A 20323-nucleotide genomic window follows, 5' to 3' on the forward strand; every position below is an offset into this window, starting at 1 on the left:
TGACATGACTATTGGGGAGGGCCTACTGGCATCTGGTGGGCAGAGGGCAGGGACGCCAAGCAGCCCCCATCACGCAGGATGGCCCCCTGACTGTACACACAGCACAGAGAGAGCCAGCCTTGGGCAACGGTGCCGAGCTTGAGAAACCCTGCCAGAAGGTCCAGAGTAAGTTAAGAGAAAGGACAGAGGCTGACACACCACGGAGCGTGCTGAGGTGTGATGTCAGGCAGCGAGGCGACCACTACCACCTCCTTCACAGACGAGGAGCCAGGCTCCACCATGGCCCGTCCCCAGACCTGCAGTACACAGCAAGGCAGAGGTGGTGCAGGAGTCTGAGTCCATTTTGGCGAGTTCCAACACCTTTCTCCTTCTGCTGTACTCAGCACTGATTCTGAAGGCAGCTGGGTTCCCAAAGATATGGGGGTGGTGGGCAGCTCTTCCCTCTCTGGTCCTGCTCTCCCAGAAGGGTGGGCATGGTCTTGACTGGCTGGCTTGTGTGAGGCCAAAGCAGGAGCAGCCTATGTGCCCACTTAGCTGCAGAGGGACCATCAAGCAAGGCATGGGGCTGGGGGTAGCCAGTGGGAGCTAAGTGGTTGGGGGCTGGGGATACAGGACTTCCTAGGAGACTGTACAGTCTAGAAAGAATCCATTTCTTAGGAAAAACCTCACAGTCGGTATTTTAATAATTATATTCTTAAGAGGAAGCACTATGGGTCAGCTTGTAAGCTAATGTAAGCTCCATGTTCCATAAGTCGGAAAGGCCAACCATTGAGCTCACTCAACCAAGAAGCAGACAACACGGGCTGGCCTGCAGCAACCCCTACAATTACTAGAATAATCTTTTAGAGAAGGGGAAAGTCATTTTGTAGAGGGCTGGTCATCCCTCCTGGAACGGGGAGGCAATATGGGGAGTTATTCCAGGTAAGACATTAGTAACCACAAAAGTGAAAAATGTAACATTGTACTAAACTACAAAAGACTTCTAGGAGATTTAAAAGCCGCTGTAGTTGCTAAAGGGAGGTCAGCAACATCTAAAAAGTTACGGTAGTCGGAGAGCATTGCTCTCAGGCCGTAAGCAGCCTGTCCCGCAAGAGGTGGAAGGACCTGAGTGGCCGATGCAGCTGCCCCCCACGCCCACCGCTGCTGCTCCGGGGGGAGATCGGGGATGTCGGGCGGATGCAGCCCTGTGTCTGCAGCATCTGTCGGCGCCGTGTGACCAGGCTCCAGCTGCACGAGTCAACTGTGTGCCCGGCATGATTGCACATCAGGGAGATGCGTGTGACCACGAGGACAAAGACACAGGAAGGACCGAGCTGTCTGGGGGAGCTCAAGATGCGCTTTGCAACAGATGGTACCATCTAAGCTGGGGCTTCAGGTGTCAGGCACGCAGCACAGAGCAGTAAAGAACACGGTGTCACTGGGCAGTAAGCGGACCAGGATGAGCTCAGTGGCTGGGACCCAGAAGTGGGGCCTTCCAGATCAGGACATCCCAGCCTATACAGTATCTTGAGTATCACGCAAGGAGCCCAGCTTTGAAGTCAGACGTGACGGCTAGGAAGCAGGAAAGCAACGGACTAGATCTGTGTCTTAGACAAACGGCCCTGCTTACATTTGTAGAATGTCTGGAGGCTAGAAGGCCTAATGAGGCACAGTGGGACGGGGTCATGTGTTAGACATACCCGGCTGGTGGACTTGACCTCACAACATCTCCAGCCTCATGATCTGAGGGGAAAAGGGGGATGACCATTTTATCTCCTAGGAGCTATTAAGTAAAGTAGAGGAGATGGACAGGGGGCTGGGCCCACTTTGGAGTGGAGCGCATTTAAAATAATTGGGACCTTTCAGCTGGAGGTGCCAGAGATCCCCCGGAAAGCAGGAGCGCATCTCAGAAATCAAAGCGCAGTGAGTGATGAGGATTTGAAGTCCACGTATGTTGGAGGACAGATGGTGAGGTCACCGCATGAAAGGTGCCTGGCGGGGTCCTTTCCCCATGGCAGGAGCTCAGGTATGGTGGCTGGTGTTGCTGTAGTCATTCCTGGGAGCAGCCCCCCCACCCCCCACTGCTCTGGAGGACCGTGAGGCCACAGAAGTGAATGACACGGCCAGAGGGAGCCCTCCATCCGAAGAAACTCAGCGGAAACCAACAGTTCAGAGACAAAGCCAAAAAAGAGGAATGAAAAGCAAGAATCAAAAACATATGAGGAGAAACAAGAGAGAACAGGGTCTGAGGAGCCAGAGGAAGTGAGAATTTCAAAGGAGAGTGAATCCGTGTGAAGATAAGTGAGATAAGGGGTGCAGGGCACAGGCTGGCCTCGCAAGCTGGGAGGCTGCCTATGACCTTGGCAAGGGCCTTTGTTGTGACAAAGTGCTGGGAGAAGAGGTTGCTACTGGGGGTGGGAATGCAGAGGGAGGGAGACCTGGGTGGGGAGCCCCGGGTGGGGAGCCCCATGACAAGTCCCCCTGGAAAAGCTGAAGCTGAAGGTCCTTCGAAGGAAATGTGGGGCTTCTTCCGATGCCTGCAGGGCATCTACTTCTGCCATTTTAACTACTTGCTATCTGATATTTGATATTTGAGGCCCACAGTACGCTAAGGGAAGCTTTGGTTTCATGTTCTCATCCAGCTGCCTTTTTACTTTCCATTTTGCACACTGTTTCCATACATTCATTCTCATGGGAGGAAGCTGGAAGTTGGAAATTTCCAGGAGCATTCAAAGGCTGGGCTCAGCAGAGATCATCTCCTGATCGAGTCCTGTCCTGACATGTCTTCCCTGGGTCTGGGTCCAGGGCTGAGTTTTTTCAAGACAGGAAACTGGAGAGGGGTCCCTGAAACACTTTAAACTGGCAGTATCACCTTCTATTTGTGGAGGTGAGTTTTAGTTCCTAATGGATTTTTATAGTCATTGTTTCTTCTCCTTCTTACAGTGACCCTAAGGGGGAAGAAAAGCAGGTAAGCTTATCCTCAGGTTCTAGACCAAAACAACAGCAAACAAACAAGCAAAATCCTGGAAGCTGTAAGGACATGCTTTCCCATCCCCTATTCTTTCAGGTAAATCATCAGCGACAATGAAGGCTTGAAACTTGACTTGTAAAGGCCCTAATAATATGTCATCCAGATATATTTCAGTCACAGAGCGGGAGAGAGAGAGAGGACGAGAGAGAGAGAGAGACTATGTGACAGTGTGATAGTACTTTTTTTTTTTTTTAAGATTTAATTTATTTGGGAGAGAGAGTGAGAGAGCATGAGAAGGGAGAAGGGAGAAGGTCAGAGGGAGAGGCAGATGCTCCATGGAGCTGGAAGCGCGAAGTGGAACTTGATCCAAGGACTCTGGGACTATGACCTGAGCTGAAGGCAGTTGTTTAACCAACTGAGCCACCGAGGCGTCCAAGACCATGAGACAGTACTTTTGCCTGAATCAGCTCAGTCAGGTTGACCAGCACTCCAGCAATTTCCAGTCATGCCATCGCTATGGTTCCACTCCTGCATGCTCACTAGAATGTTTTGGGGGCACTTTCTAAAAAGGGAAGATGCCTGGGCCTTCCCCAAAAGTAAATCAAACTCTTAAAAGACTGGTTGACCAGAAACATATAGGAGAGCAAATAATAAAATAGTAGAGCAGAAAATCAAGAAAGTATATTTAAAACTGTATTCTAAGGTATAGCAAGCACAGTTGGGTGGGGAAAATAGTCATTAATGTAAGGCATACTTGAGGATATACCCACTAAAGTAGTTTAAAATTAAAATGTTCACTCTTCAATTTGAAAACAAGACGCACACACATACACACCATTAGGCAGAATCCCTATTCTCACGAGAGGTGCATGCATCTGCCTCCGGGAGGGTTATGGCACACGTGTGTGAGCACATTAACAGACACTGACATGCTGATGTCATGAGCCCCATGGCATTAAGACAAAATGCTGTTCCCCAAATCACCTAAGTCCCCATTCCCTTAAGCAATATCAGTAATCTGGAGTTATTTTGGCGTACTAGGTATGTGCCTACTACCTACATGGTTCCAGCTGGGAGGCAAAATCCCAGAGGAGCTAAGACAGTCATCAAATAATAATGGTTTTCCAAGTTTTCTATAAAGACGGTGCTGGTGGCCCATAGTCATCAGGTTTTAAGCTTGGCAGAAACATATCTGTGAGATGCTTCTTGTTGTCTACAAGATGGCTGGCAAGCAGGAAGGATGAAGCTGGAGGTCAGAAACCAGAGCCCACCTGGACTGGTCCATTCCAGGGGCATGCCAAGAACCCTCATCTGATTGTTTCTCTGATACACTTCCCGGGTAGGGTTGCCCAGTAAAACACAGGACACCAGTTAAATGTGCACTTGGATAATTAACAATCTCCCAGATACTGCTTCACCTTTATCTGAAGTCTGAGTTTCAAGGGACATGCTGTACTTTCATTTACTAAATTTGTCAACCCTCCTATCAGGGAAAGCTCCCATAACCGTTTCTACTACCCAAGAAACTTCAGATTTTTCCATATTTTTGTATCACTGATCAGCATCTATAAATATTTAGAAGATATACTTTCTGAAATAGGATTCTTCTCTCTTTTTTGCATCTACCACATCATTTCTATGGACATGATGGACTATCCTTCAAGGTCTTAAGTCTTTCTTCCCGGTACCGCCACCAGTACCACCATTAGTGACTTACACTTTGTATACTAAATTTGCAACAGTCTCCATGCAACATAAATATTCAAAAAGTGCAGATTTAGCATTTGGATGCTTTCCCCAAACCTCCAACCTTTCTGAATGCTCACTTTCAAATGAAAGCGTCTCTAGAAAATAATGATGTAAATCATATTATCGTTACTCACATAAAGGTGGCCCATTGCTGCCCTTCCAGAAAGCTACAGAGGATTTTTGCAATCTCAACTGCTCTTTAAAAAAAAAATCTGTTTTCTATTATGAAAAATAATCTAAAAATAGTTCCATATAACACAAGGATAAAACCATCTGTATGATCTCTCCAAAGAGCTCATATTTCTATAGATTTTTATCACTTTCCAACTGCTCCAACAAGTTCTGAAATTTAAGAAAGTCATGTAGATTTGGCAGCTAAAACTCATTAAAGTATTAAATTTAATCACTAATATTGCAATTATTTTATGTTATTCTTATACATCATAGAAGGTTCAAATCAAATATGTATCAAAGTAAACAAAGCACAAAACTGCGTTAAAACTCATGGCTGGCTTTCTTAAATATCACATTAATATTTCCACCAATTATCAATCAATAAAACCAAAATATTGATGCAACAGAAAAATACCCAGCACTCCAGTACAACACACAGAGAAAATGTGTATCTGGAAATGTTAGCCCCAGTGTGTGTCTCACGAATAACTTCCAACAGGTGTAAATAACGCGAGGCCCCTCATTAGGACTGTCACATCAAAACTGGTATGTATTTTCTTAGGAATCAAGATTTCACTTTCGAAGAATACAGTCAGCATTAAAATAAAAACAAAACTTGCACAGAAAATCACGAATGCAGCTAATATGATTTTTTAAACTTGAGCCATCGAGAAGTCCAGAAAACAAAACAACTGACCTTTGCGTGGACACTCTCCATCGGGTCCCAGAGATCTCCATTCAAGAGAGAAACACGGACAACTTCATAAGCTCCCCCGCGGCCCCTTCTTCCAGACGGCTGCATGGTGGGGGCTAACTTGCTTCCCGGGCTCAGCGCTGCATCGGAAAGAAAACAGCCCGGGTCTTCATTCTTGTCAGGAAGACTCTGGCATCAGACACTTATGACCTAAATGACTCAGTGAAAATATCTGGAAGGCCAAGGAAGCCAGGGAAACAGTATTATCTATGAAGCCACAGTCAAGGTTAGAAGTGATGAATACTCTTGTCAATCCAACCCAAGAATTCTGTGACTTAAACAAAAGCTAGTTTTTTGCTACTTCAAGTCCTATGGCTTGTGCTGGGTGATGATCGAAGCCCAAGTATATAATTCTGCCCTCAACAAGCAACAAAAATCACACAAGTGGTGACTTTTTAAATGATGAATTAATGCTTTGCTTTAAATCAGCTCTCTCTTAAACATCTCAAGGCTTTAGCTGTATTAAGACTAAATCCATTTACTTAAGTCCCAGTGAATCAGCTCAACACAATGCCAATTCTACTCTCTGTACTTACAGAGGCTAATTTTATATGCCTCACTGAGTGATTCTATAGACAAAATTAATTGGCCAGTTCAGACTGACTAGACTGGTTTATATAAAAAAATTAAGTCACTCAATAAACTATTACATGATCTTGTTTCTTGAGGTCCTGTCGAACCAGTTAATGTCCCGACACAGGTTCAACTTAGCCCCATTTCCATAAACAGTCCTAATGGAAAGTATAACTTTTTTTCTCTCCTGGACAGTGTATCGCTTTCCTAACAAGTCAGGTAATTTCTCTGGGATTGCTCTCCTATGAGGTCACGTTCCTGCTGTTTGGTGCAACCACAGCCTGTTCCTCAAGGTAAAGGATGGGAACAGAGTCCCGCACATGTTATTCCCATTTCTTCAACCAGGACTCATAATTTTCAGACCTGAGTCATAATAGCACAGTTTTAAGTTACTAAGGAGTTCACATTTATTGGGCACAAATGGTATTGAAATTTTAATCCTAGACATTTTACAGTTCCCCAAATACTTTTAAATCCACACCATTTTATCATTCTTGATGTGGAAGTCTGCCGTTATGTTCAGGTTACAAAAGGATTACTCCTTGAGTATTAGCTGTCTGACATAGCTGCTCCAGAAAATTCTCAAGCTGGTCACAAAGCATTCAAAACTCCCAGTTATTGAGGGACCACGGGAACAGGGATGAGCAGAGAGTTAGGGATATGGCCAATGGCAGAGGAGATGAGTGGGTCCACTGGCTACGAGGGGGCCGGGCAAAGCGTTGTGGGGGAAAGGACCATAAGCCACGTGAACAAGCAGAGGAGTGGGGGGCGGGGCTCAGGCCTGGGACGAGCTGAGTGTTTTGGGATGAACCCACATTCGAGTGATGAGGGTTCTAGCCATGTCACCAGAAGGGATGCGTGTGGGTCGTGACATCTGCAGACACCGGGGGAGGGCCTGATAGAAGTGGAAAGAATAGGTATCTGAATGGAAGATGCCAAAGCCCTTCTCCTGGCTGCAGAGGGGGTGGCCCCTGGCGCACAGAGATCATGGTGAGATGAGCCCTGACCACCGGCGTGATTTCACAGCCTTCACTGTGCTCCCCCGTAGTGTGACGTCACTACAGTGGGGGCTTCAGGGGAGACACAGGCCAGCACCTGTACCTGCTCTTGCACGGGTCAGCTGCGGGTCTCTCAGCCAGTTGTTCTCCCCCCGCTTGTTTGTTCACTCCTTCACGTACTCATTCAACAACCACGTATTCCCTGATGGGCACTCTGATGTCTTCCATTCAAAAAGCCCATCCTTTCTGCTTTGGGTCAGTGTGCGCTAATGTCACCTGGGTAAAGACAGCCCCTCTGCCTCCACAGCCAGGACCCTCATCTTGGAAATGCAGCTTAACCCCAGAAGACTCCGTTCTCTCCAGCCTGTGTATCTGAGAGAGGATCCCAGGGAAAGCTGCCCTCACGACTTGCGTTCCTGAATTGGCAGAAAGAGGACTAGCACGGCCATTTCGGAGGGCGGTCAGGACTATGAAAGAACAGGGCTATGGGGGCTCAGTGTTAGCCTTGTTCTGCTTCTGTCAATCTGCAGTACCTTCCAAATGCAAGATAATAAGAAAAACGAGGTGACAGTAGAGTCATGGGGAGGGCTACTCTTGGAAAGGCCAGGAAAGACCACTACTTGTTGGGGGAGGGGTGCCCATTAGCCCAGAAGCGAAGATGAGAACCTGCCAGTCCCACACAGAACCATGGGAAGAATGAGCCGGCAGAGGGAGAGCAAGTGCTTTCCTCTTCCATAAAATGAGGCAGAGCGTGGGGATGCCAAGAGAAAATCGGCGTGAAGCACAGAGAGCAACGTCCACTGGTTTACCAGCATCATTCTCGCCAAGACCCAGGTCTCTTGCTCAGGACTCTCAGTGGGATTCCTATGGTGGAATTTACCAGAAGTTCATGCTGAGCCAGCCATATAGCTCGTGCAGAGCCAGACTACGGAAAGCAATTAGCTGAGTGTATCTTAACAGAGAGCAGGTGTGTTCCTCGAATTGGACCAAGAAGGCTTTGAAATACCAGTAATTATGGAATAAGAATTGGAGATCTTCTGAACATTCCCCTAAACCAATGAAAACCACGCCACAGGCCAAGAGTCACCCTGGCCGGTATTTCACTTTTCAAAAGTTGGGCGGAACTGTTAAGAAAGTGATTGCAAACATTTAAAAATGTTCTCTACAAAAACAAACCAATTTGATTCTAAGCTGTTCCTGGCAGTTCTGGAAGTTAAATTTCCAACACAAGTGGATTATTCACTTGAGCAGTTAGCCACAAATCCAGTTGTCCAAGGGCTTATTAGATCCAAAACAGGAGCTCTGCCTCACCCACCACTCAGCTGCCACGGGGAAGACAGGAGGCTTTCCAGGGGCACTGCAGCCATGCTTCTCAAAGACCTAGGAGATCTTCACCCAGCCTCAGACATTGGAAAACAACCTTTGCATACAATTAAACTCGCTTGAGAAGCCACATGTCTTAGAAGGAAGCAGATGGCACTAAGAGGTCCAGGTCTCCTGGGTGAATCCCTAGCAGGACTCTGCCATCAGGGGAGAGGGGTAACAAGTTCACATCCTTGATTTGGGGGAAGCTGGAGAACCTTTGTGGGGCCTCCTAGATGACAATCAGGCTGCAGCTGCACAAGCCAAAGACAAGGAACGTTCTTAGTCCTCTCAACCTTTTTCCTCCAAGACTCTTGGTAGTAGAAAATTAGAGTTATTTATTCTCCTGAAGGCAAAATGTTCCAAGAACTGAACACTTCCCTTTTCACCTATATATTCCATCATCTTAATCCAAAAGAAGTCCTTTTTGGCTGAATTCTTTTTGTCTAAGAGGCTTTATTTCTGAATATTCCAAGGAGAATTTCAAGGCAGACTGTGCCAGCACTAGGAGAATGTTGTGCAACCTTTTTAAGAAACTGAGTAACTGCCCTGTTTGCCGAGTACAGTATTTATTATCTACGTACACGGATAATGAAGCTGTCCCTCAGCTTTTTAACTGTTGCACAATACCCCTAGCAGTATCTGTAGTCAGGAGACCGTTTCTTATGAGCTCTACTTATGTATTTATACACTGGTATTTCTTTTAGATGATGCAAATAAAAATTTCATTTGTGCTGCATGGATAGACAGAATAAATTATACACAGCTGTGAGATATCAGAGTGTATTTTATGGAGTGATCTTGTTGACAATCCATAAAAACAGGTCCTGAATGATGTGTACATCTAAGTCCTTAGAAGCCCAGGGGAAAAAATACGACCTTATAAAATATACAGTTTGCATACATTTTGTTTTTCCTAGTATTTGGGAATCAACAAAATTCAGTTGCCTAAATAAAAAATGTGAATAACTTATATTAGGAAGGAGCTTCTGGCTTTTTTTTTTTTTCCTGCTGGGTAACCAGATACATTGCTTGCCATTTTGATAAAATGGTCAGTTTGCTTCAGTCTCATAGTGGGGAAAAAACCATATTAGATAGTTTGATTTCTAATAAGATGAGCTTTACTTTCCCATGGGAAATGTGTATGTCTATTTTGCTTTTGTCTTCGCCAGAGCTTTTTACCTTTGGACTTGTGACCAGCCAACAGGGAAGGTATAAGACCCAATTCCGCAAGCAAGCAAGAATCTTTGCAGCAATGGCTTTACAGTCTTGGAAAAGCCACTAATAAAGACACCTGCCTGAAGAGATGTAGGATTCCCCCATTAGAGCCCCCCAGATCCTGGCTGCTCATGGAAGTCCTGCCTATCCCTGCTCTGGCCAACACTCCTTTGCCTGTCTTACTAAGAACAACACCATGATGTCCATTGATGGGCATCAGTTATGCACAGGGACAGACCGACGTGGAGTTCTGGAACAGTGAACAATGGACACCTTGGAGCCACAAGGCCCAGCCCTGGCCTTGAGTCCCCTGATCTACTTGCTCCAGGCCTACCTCTGGGGTTCTGCCTTCTGCAGAACAGGAAGCACATTCTCCCACTTCCTAGTTCTTACAGGGTAGAGGAAGCTCAATGCATTCAAAGAGCTTTCAAAAAGCTTTAATGCATGGAACTAGTTTAGGATATTTGAATCCACTTCTATAGAGGGTTCATCTGACCAAACCACACTAACGGTGTGAATGTGACCATGGTCCATCGACCAGTAGAAAATGCCAGGCTTAAGTACTGGTGTGTATCCACTCAGGCTACCCAGTGGGCCACTATGGAGCAAACTCTGATGAGGTAAATACTCAAGATAAAACTTACACATTGCATCTGGAATTCTGGCTTTAAAGGGAAACCAATAGGAACACCTGTACAGACCTAAGAGAGGAGAACCGATCTGAGGCACTAGGAGTAGGATTAAGATAAATATTCTTCTGAAAATCTAGCTGGGGGGAAAAAATCGAGGTAGCCATTATGAACCACAAACCAATCTGGGGACAAGGCTCTGGAAACTCATAAAGCATTTTCCTTAGCCCCACATATGTGAAAGCAAAAGACAATCTTATAGAACTGACCGAACTGCTCCTTATTTCAGGAAAATATGGTTGCAGTGCTCCCATAAAGGACGGATGTGTTTCCTTGGTTCAGATTCCTGTTTGCAGTCTTACCAAATGACGCTGTCACTCTTTGATTTCATCTGCAGACTCCCCGGGTGGAAATTAGGAATGTGATTTTAAAATGACATAGCTCTGGGATGCTCAAAAGAACCATGGTTAATCTGAAAAAGAGTAACTTCAGAGTGGAAAAACCTGAAAAATACTACTTCGGCCAGATGATCAAGGCAACATGAAGAGCGATGTCACACTGCCTGTGGGTACCTTTCAAAGGATATGGTAGGAATGACGCTTTACTTCAGCAGCCTTACTCCCCAAAACCCATGGCTCCAGTCTAACCTGAGACAAATGCCAACAGAGCTATGACCTACAGTACACATGACCAACAGACTTTGAAATAGGCAAGGTCAAAAACAAGGGCACTCTAAGAAACCCTCACGGTCAAGAGGAGTCCAGGGAGGCAAGACAAATGTCCTTCAGGGTCACATGCTGATGGAATGGAGAAACAGAAAGGGAGATGAGATAAAAAGTAAGGAAATCTGAGTGAAGTATGAAGTTTGGTTGAAAAAATGTTAATTTTGGATTATAAGTTATGATAGAAGTATAATATGAATGTAAGATCTTTAACAAGGGAAATTGGGTGTCAGAAATATGGAAACGATCTATATTTTCTTCTCAATTTTCTTATACATCTATAACTGTCCTTTAAAGTCTATTAATAATCACTTTTAAAACTTAATCTGAATCTTGGAGGAGCAATGTCATTGTGGAGCAATTCAGCATCCAAAGCTCGGAGATGGCCGGTGACCACGGAGGGCTCCAAACACCCGCGAACTGGAGGACTTCCCTCTCTCTGCTCTCATCGCTCTTCATTCAGGGGCAAGAAAAGACAGGGCGACGGCAGTCAAGTGCAAAGCATCAAGTAAGTGATACGGTTTTCGAGAGCAGGAAAAGGCAGAGGTGTGTGAGAGCAGTGGATCCCCCAGCAACTGAAAGGCGCCCTCCGTGCCCCCAGATACTCTAGAGAACAAAGAAAGAACAAATTGCTGTAAACACTTCAACATTTTTGGATGATTGGCTCCAAGGCTCTGGGGGAGTACAGAAGTAAGAAGTTGGTTTAGGAAGGTGACACCAAGTGACAGTCACATAAACAGTTCGATAAAAGGATGTCGAAACAGAACCGGATCCTCTCAGAGCCTACGGTGTTACTTCTCCACACTGGCAGGATGAATTACCAAGACGAAGGAAGGAAGGAGCCACAGTGTCGAGTTAGAAGACACGTCCTGCACCCATCACAGGCCATTTCTGGATGCTCTTGGGCAAGTTCCTCCTGCTTGACACTCTGATTCTTTCTGTGTCCTGGAGGTTATGGGACCATCATCTACTACACAAGGCTGGCAGGAGGCCCCAAGTGAGATCATGGATGTAAAGTGTCCTTGGGTGTCATTTAGCTTAGATTTTTTAGAATCAGTGTTTGGAAAGAAATACACGAAAATGCTCTTCCAGGTTTTTTCTGAGTGTCGGGGCTATGAATTCATTGTTTTTCTTCTTTATGTTTATATGTATCTCTGATTTTTCTATAATCAGTACATATTGCTTTTGTGATGGATGAACTTTTATGATGAATAAAAAATAAACTTAAAAAAATATCAATCAGGGACGCCTGGGTGGCTCAGTTGGTTAAGCAGCTGCCTTCGGCTCGGGTCATGATCCCAGCGTCCTGGGATCAAGTCCCGCATCGGGCTCCTTGCTTGGCGGGGAGCCTGCTTCTCCTTCTGCCTCTGCCCGCCATTCTGTCTGCCTGTGCTTGCTCTCTCGCCCTCTCTCTCTGACAAATAAATAAAAAATATATAAAAAAAAATATATCAATCATTTGGACTCGTGACAACAAACCAACTGCTTGAATGTTTTACTTTCTTACCAGCTTTCCTGGCATCATAGATACCAGACTTGGGCATGCCGGAGGACAGAGCCCATTTGGAAATAAAAGCAATCAAGCACTATGGAACAATTACAATTTTGAAAAGATGTTTTATATGTCATTTCCAAACTCAAAGAAAGCTGGTTATGGTTTCTCGTAAATGTTTCAAATGGATTCATATCCCAAGCATCCACTGTCTCTACTACACAGAAAAGTAATTCTCCATGCCCATAGTGTATCTGTTTGCAGGGAGCAAAATCATTTACAACATTAACTTATTTTTATACCCTTTGCTGGTCAGTGGAAAGTGGAAGCTAATGCAAGGACCATTTTACAAATGGTCAGACTGAATTATGGGATTATATGGGTTATTCTTAATGTTGCCTAACAACGAATGGCAGAATTAATGACAAAACCCAAGCGCTTTGCATTTCAAATACATTCAGTCAATTTGCCATTCACTATAGGGACCAAGTACTGCTAAAGGAATTCATTTAATTACTCTTGGGGGTTGCAGTCGGGTCAGAGTTTTCCAAAATTTACCTTGTAAAAAAAAATTATATAAGGGGGAAAAAATAGAACCAACGACTAAAGTCTATACTCCAGGAGCCATTTTTGAAAGTTAACAGCAAAAGGACAAGAATAAAAATGAATTTATTTCACTCACTATTATAAATTCAGCAAATGGAAGTACACAACAGTGAGGGAGCGATCACTTTCCCCTACTAGAAGCTCAGTTCCGTCTGAGGGCAATCTCTAACATCCTTGGTGCACCATTTGTCACCACTGACCAACCTCTGCTAGTTGGGACAGTGAACAATGAGCATCTTGGAGCCACAAGACTCAGCTCTGGCCTTGAGTCCCCTGATCTACTTGCTCCAAGCCTACCTCTGGGGCTCTGCTTTCTACAGAACAGGAAGCACATTCTCTCCCTTCCTAATTCTGAATACTGGTTCAGCAGCACCTGACCATTCTCTGACCAGGTCTTGCCTTGTTCCACTCATCCCCCTTTCTCTGACCTTCTCTCCCTGAGGGATTGGACAGCCCCCAAGTCCCAGCTCGGGGTCATTTTCCCTCTCTACTCTGACTGTCCCCCACAGAACTCCTTAACATTAAGCTGATGTTGCCCAAATCAATATTTTCCCATCTGGCCCACTCACCCAAGAGCAGTCTATATTACAATACCTACTGGGCATTTTAATTCCTATGTCTTGTCACCACGGTCACCACAGACTCAGCATGTGCAAAAATCAATGGGTTCATTCCATTCCCCAGTCGGACGACAGAGCATTCTGTGTCCTCGTCTCGCTAATGCCACCACCATTTCCTGCTCAAGTCACACGGTCGCTTGGCTGGGGGATCTGACACAGTCCTTGTCTTATGGCCCATGGTCAACAGCTCCAAGGAGCTTTTAACGGTGCTTTGTTTTTGTCTCCTGTTTTCTGAAAACTCTCCTGCTTCTTAAGTGGATCCTTCTCTAGAGCCTCGGAACCTGCAGGCTCTCCCTCTTCCAGTCTTCAAGGACGGGTCCATCTGAGAAGAGCAAAACCCTACAGCATTGTTGTCCATCAAGAGAACATAGTGTAAATGTCCTAAGGCTACCGTGAGTGTGGCGGTCAGTATGGCTACAGAGAAGTCGGTGACTGGGGCGGAGAGAGCCGTGGGCGGAAGCTCGGGGGGTAAACAAGGCCTGGCTCACGGCGCGCCTCCGAAGCAGAGTCTGGATGTGGAGTGCACTGGGAAGACATTCTAGAGTGGGGTCGTGGGCAGAGTAAATCATCCGTATTAGAAACATTCTCTGTATGAGAGAGGAGAGTATGAAGGCTGGAGAAGAATGGAAAAACAAGAACCATTCGTAGGCCCCAAATGCAGTGTTGCCTTAGAACGTTGTCTATTTCTTAATTTTAAAATTTGCTGACATGCCTTAAACCGAAGTTGTAGATCACTGTCATTTTGCTGTTTGAAAGTAACCGATGTGTTCCTGAAAGTGTTGTGTGATCTATTTTTGGTGTTAATGCAGAATAGTAGTATGTATAAGCTGCATGTTAGACACTTGTCTTTTTTAAAAACTAAAATAATTGTACTGAAAAAGATTATGATTATGATTATCATAGGTGACATAATCAATAAGCACGTATCGATCACAATGGTGATCACTAACTGAACGGCAGCTACACACCAAGCCCCACTCAAACTCTTTGAATCTTTAACTTGTTTAAACTTCACTATACCCCATGAAGTTTATCTTCATTTAATACATGACAAAAGAGGCCCGGAGAAATGCAGCCCACGACCAAGCAAATCAAGACGCCAGGAGCCCAGTCCCCATAGCTAAGTTCTCGGGTCTGTGCTCCAGCTGTATTGCACGATACAGGAACAGTCCCTCGGGCCTGGAGATGCTTGGAGTAAGACTGAATCCTTCCCTGTGTCCTAAACTCCTAGAACTCCATCCCCTGGCCACCTCATCTTACTCGTTCTATTGTCAGTCCCCACCTCTCTACCCCTCAATCTAAAATCACAAGAAGAGGGGCGCCTGGGTGGCTCAGCGGGTTAAAGCCTCTGCCTTCGGCTCAGGTCATGATCCCAGGGTCCTGGGATCGAGCCCTGCATCGGGTTCTCTGCTCCGCAAGGAGCCTGCTTCCTCCCCTCTCTCTCTGTCTGCCTGCCTCTCTGCCTACTTGTGATTTCTCTCTCTGTCAAATAAATAAAATCTTTAAAAAATAATAATAAAATAAAATCACAAGAAGTAGGGGCCTTGTTTATCAAATTCGCTGTTATAGCCTCATGTGCTGACATGTATTTATTTAGTGAATTATTACCAAACAAATGAAAAGTTGGCACAGCCTGTTGTGATCTTAATGACATAAGGGAGGGAGCTGGGGCTTGGTTCTCAGCGCGGAGGTTCTGAGAGGTGATTTTTAGCTCACCCAGCGATGTCTGGTCCCTGGCAGGTAGGTGCACAGAACCAAACCCACATGTGCCTTATTTATAAGCCAGGAGTCCCATTTACTTACTTTTAATGAGAAAGAACCGGCAAGTCAACCAGAGCCCTCATCTAAAGCACTTTGCTCCTTCTCTTCCCAGCAGGAACTCTTCCTTGAAAAGCCAAATTAAGATCAGAACAGAGAACTGAGGGACCGTAATAGAAACTGTGATCATGAAAGCCCGGTATTTCCTTTTCCACTCAAGAGTGTGTACCTGCCATGCTCGCAGAGGTAGAACGGGACCTCAGCAGGTGTGCTGCACACCCAAAGGAAGCAGGCGTAGGCTGATTACTTGAACTTGACTCCATGGACTCCAGGAGCCCCTGAAGGCTAGCTCCCAAACCTTGTAACTTGTAGTGTAGATGGCTCTCCTGCTGCCATTTGGACACATCATCTTCTCTATGAGAAAAACCCACTTTTGAGTTTTAACTCAGATAACAGTTTATGGATGTGATACCCTATGTGTGGTTATGCGGAAATATATTCAGAATTCCAGAATGCAACACCAGGGGAATAACCTATGCCTCTCGCCCCTACTACAGAGCATTTCCTCCCCCTTCTCTACCTGCCGGACACTCAACTATGGGGACTCCTGTGGCTCTGGCGGTTTGGGGGTGGGAACGGGGCAGGACTGGGGGCCTTGGCTTCAAGGTGGTACCTGGAGGAAGTCAGGATGGGGGATAATGGGAATTAGCTAGCACACATCTGCCCAGGGGAAAGTGTGGCTCTCTGGAGGCAGGGGCAGGGAGTATTTTATAACAATTAATATTCTATGTGTTGACTTTGCTGGTTGAATTGGAAGGACCCCAATGGGAATCCTAACATCAGCAGTCCAATAGGATAACAAAAACTATTATGACACAGTGCTAGAGTCCTGTGTTCAGAGATGTTTCACTTCTCTGAGATTTGATAAATATTTACTAGGTACACAGAATGACTGGGGAGCACTTTTAGTAACTTCAATTAGAAACACTTTCATTCTCAGTTTTTGTCCAGGTTAGGAACTTTCAAACAATTTCCTCTCAATAATACAAATCTTTATTCTGATCTAGTCCCATGAGACAACAGAACTGGCCAATACCGTACTAGCCAACAAGCACCTTACCAGAGCAAGCGTTTTTGTGGGCCGAGAGTCATTGCCCTGCTTTAAAATCCATGCTAGCGCTGCATTAATTGTTTCAAATGGATTCTTAATCCTCTATAAAATTAGCGCTGGTAAGCCGTCCAAGCGCCATCGCTGTGAGGGCACCACAGTCACTACCCAGGAGCTTGCCCTGTCTTTCCCTCTCCCGGCTGGTCACACAGGGGAGCACAGTGGCATCCACAAGAGGAGGCATGGGGTTCCATGGCCTCCCTGCTCTATGGAATGTTGGGGGCAGGGGAGAATGGGCAGGAAGTGGACTGGGCCCCCTCCCGCCCTTTGCAGAATATGAAGCATGACTGTTTTCTGTCCATTCAGCAGGACCAGGCTCTGGCAGGTCAACATCTCAGTAGCCAATCATAGCCAAAAGTTCTCAGTAGCCAAAAGTTCTTTAAAAGCCCTCTCAAAAATATCTGAGTATTTGTGGGATGCCTGGATGGCTCAGTGGACTGGACATCGGACTCTTGATTTCCGTTCAGGTCATGACCTCAGAATCCTGGTATAGAGCCCCATGTTGAGCTCCCTGCTCAGTGGGAAGTCTGCTTGTCCCTCTCCCGCTGCCCACCCCCCCCCACTCTCTCTCAAATAAATAAAAAAAATTTGAGCATTTGTAAAGAAAAAAAAAAACCACACATTTCCTTGTTGTTTTAGTGTGCATTTGTCCCTGAAGTTAAACTTTTTCGTGTTTGTATCAGTCATTTTCATTTCTTAATTCGGTGATTATGATTCCCTATCTCTTGCCCATTTCTGACTCTTTGAATTTATTTCTATGAAATGTTATGTGCTAAGAATATTAAACAGGCTTAGTTCTAAAATGAACAAGCCACCAGACAACACCTGAGTCAACCAGCATCTTCCCCAAGAGTGGAGGTGTCTGTCCCCTCCACTGGGGGATCCCCCCTCTGTGGCTCAGGAGCGGCCAGCAGGTGGTGTAGGGTTCCACATGGCTCAAGACCCGGGCAGCCTCTGTCTTCCGGGGACTCTTCTAATGCACAGAACAGAGTACACGAAAGTTAACCCACGGGAGAGCCAAGGAGACCATAGGAGATGACTTGTGGAGAGAAAGCCTTTGACTTAACACCTAGTCCGTGGCTGAGCTCCATCTGAAGTAAGCATTTGGGAGGGAAGAAAGGAAGGGAAGCGAGCTGCTCTGAGGGTCCGTGTCCCGTCAGCTTCCACGCTGCGGTTCCCCCTTCATTCAGACTCACTTCTGCCCTCAGAGAGCACAAGGTCCCGTGAAGAAGGCCGGGAAGCTGAGCACCTGCGAGAGCGATCTGAGTTGAAGCGGGAAACAGGCTGCAGTTGACATGGTCTAGGATGTGGCAGGCTTTGGACAGGTGCGCTCAGGGCACTCACCTGCGGAGGGAGGGAGGGAGGCAGGGACCACGTCCCAGGTGTGCCTGGGCTGCAGAGGGGGACCTGTGAGGACGTGGATGTCTCTCAGGAGAAAAAGGTGCTACCTCGGGTCCAGTCGCCAGTGCAGCCAATGTGCTCCATTGGTCCGCTCTTAGACTTTGTTCTAACAGACATTCTGATGTTTACACTGCGGACAGACAAACGCTTCTTCCATCTCTCTTCCCCTTGGAATTTCAAACTCACAAAACCTTCATCACTGAGGAATTTTCTTTGACAGTCTCTGTTTATGAGAACAGACAATAAATCAGGATCCGTGTAGGGCTGCCAGACGTAGGAAACAAAACCATGACGTCCCGCTCAATCTGAATCTCAGATCAACAACAACGGGTCTTCAGCAGAAGGGCGTCCCCTGCAATGTTACGCGACCCTGATGGGAAATTCAGACTGAGCTGGGCGTCCTCTGTTTTATCTGGCAGCCTCAGATCCAGGTTCCTCGGATAGTTCGCTGGCCCACAAAGCCAAAACATTTCAATCAATTTGTAGGAGCACATTCTAGCTTCGGAACTTGAGGTGACCGCGAGAATGCCTGGAACGTCATTATTCTCCATCAAGTCAGAGTGGGCGACCATATTTACTGTGGCACAGAACTGGGACCAAGTAACCCAGCTGACATATTTCAAAGGGGAAAGAGAGATGGGACGCTCACTCAAGAGCCCACCTCTTCAGTAACTGGATCCTCTTAATCTGGAAGCTCGTGTAACCCAGCTGCTGGGAGACAAAATCTATACACAATAAAGAGTTTCATTCAGGGGTCCGCATGACTCCATCCGTCACCGAAGCACATGTTTGGCACGGACTGAAAGCCAAAAGCAGTCTAACAAATATTTCAAAACTGAATTTATATCTTTCTAACACATGGTTTATATACGGATGTAATACCTAGAGAGCTTTTCAGTTCTCAGATCATATCCTGGCTAAACTACAAATAATGTCTGCAGCAGACCACAATACCAAAATTATTTGCTTTTTAAATATGTTAAAGAAAGCTAAGTGTATGAGGGGTCGGCTGCCAGAGATGCCTGCTTTAGTATGCAATTGTTAGAAGGGAGCAGAATCCACACACATCCACAGTAAGCTAAATATTTGCGTAATTCCTTGCACAGAGAGGGAGCTGCTCTCTGAAGCTCCAGCTTCGGGATGAAACTTAGCAAGGACACTTAGCTCACGTTTTAAAAGTTCTGAGTACGCGCTCCCTCTAGGAAAATGCTTGAAGGTCTCCTCTGTAACAGGGCACGTGGGGTGTTCGCTCCTGCTGTCCCAAGGCAGAAAGACTTAGCATAATGGCTTTCCAGGCAGGAGAGCGAGCTCAGGCATACTGGCCGGCCCTATGTGGCTTTTCCTGACGACCAATTTCTAGATCGAACTGAAAACTATGGAAAGACAAATATTTTGTCTTCAGCGTCAAACAGCCACATGTTTGTAGACTTTCCTGTCTTCATCATTTTCAGTTTTCCTCCACCTGTGTGGTAGCTGGAGACACAGCTTCCACATTGGGCAGCAGACCCTATTCGCCACTGGCTGGCCAGGGTGTTCTTGTAAATACTCCAATACCCTCCCTGCTCCCAAGAGTGAAATGGAAACACAGAAACTGTCAGCAAGCACAGTCCCCACACTGGCACCTGCTGAAATTCTCCTAACTTTTCCCACAGATTGCTTTCTGATGAGGGCTGGGTGGGGAGCAAGGAAGTCATCACATTGATTTTCTGAGGAATGATACAATTTGTGTTTTTTAACTTGACAGTATTAGCAGAAATCAGAGCCACGGGGAGAGAAACACTCCTCCCGCACACGCGGGCGCACATCCGCACACACGTTGGCATGCGCACACCCTAGGGCTCTAGAGAACAGACTCTGAGAGAGGGAGGGGGGACAGGGACAGCTGCTTGTGGGGTCATCCCCATCACGAGGCTCATCTGGCCCCACAAGGTGACCAGAATTTTAGGAAGCTGCTTCCCCAGGGCCTGACTGTGCGCATTTCTTGGAGGACATTGCACAGTGGCTTGGGTGTTGGCAGTTTGGTAGCCAACAACTCCCAGGAGCTCACAAAGTGCTTTACCCGACACAGACTGCCATGGTGGGTTGTCCGCACCCTGTTCTCCCCACGTGCAGGAATGGGAACAGGATGGGTGGGAAGTGAGCCCTGGCA

General features: G+C 46.2%; 1 protein-coding gene across 1 annotated transcript in view; it reads right to left on the reverse strand.

Moving 5' to 3' along the window:
* Window positions 1–20323, reverse strand: part of ADAM12 (ADAM metallopeptidase domain 12) — a 328649-nt gene that overhangs the window by 281280 nt on the left and 27046 nt on the right. Inside the window, exon 2 of the mRNA XM_044236851.1 lies at window positions 5571–5707. Coding sequence (XP_044092786.1) covers window positions 5571–5707 — 137 coding nt within the window. The remainder of the gene's footprint in view (window positions 1–5570; window positions 5708–20323) is intronic.

This window comes from Neovison vison, chromosome 2 (genome assembly GCF_020171115.1).
Source record: "Neovison vison isolate M4711 chromosome 2, ASM_NN_V1, whole genome shotgun sequence".
In the NCBI taxonomy this organism is placed as follows: domain Eukaryota; kingdom Metazoa; phylum Chordata; class Mammalia; order Carnivora; family Mustelidae; genus Neogale; species Neogale vison.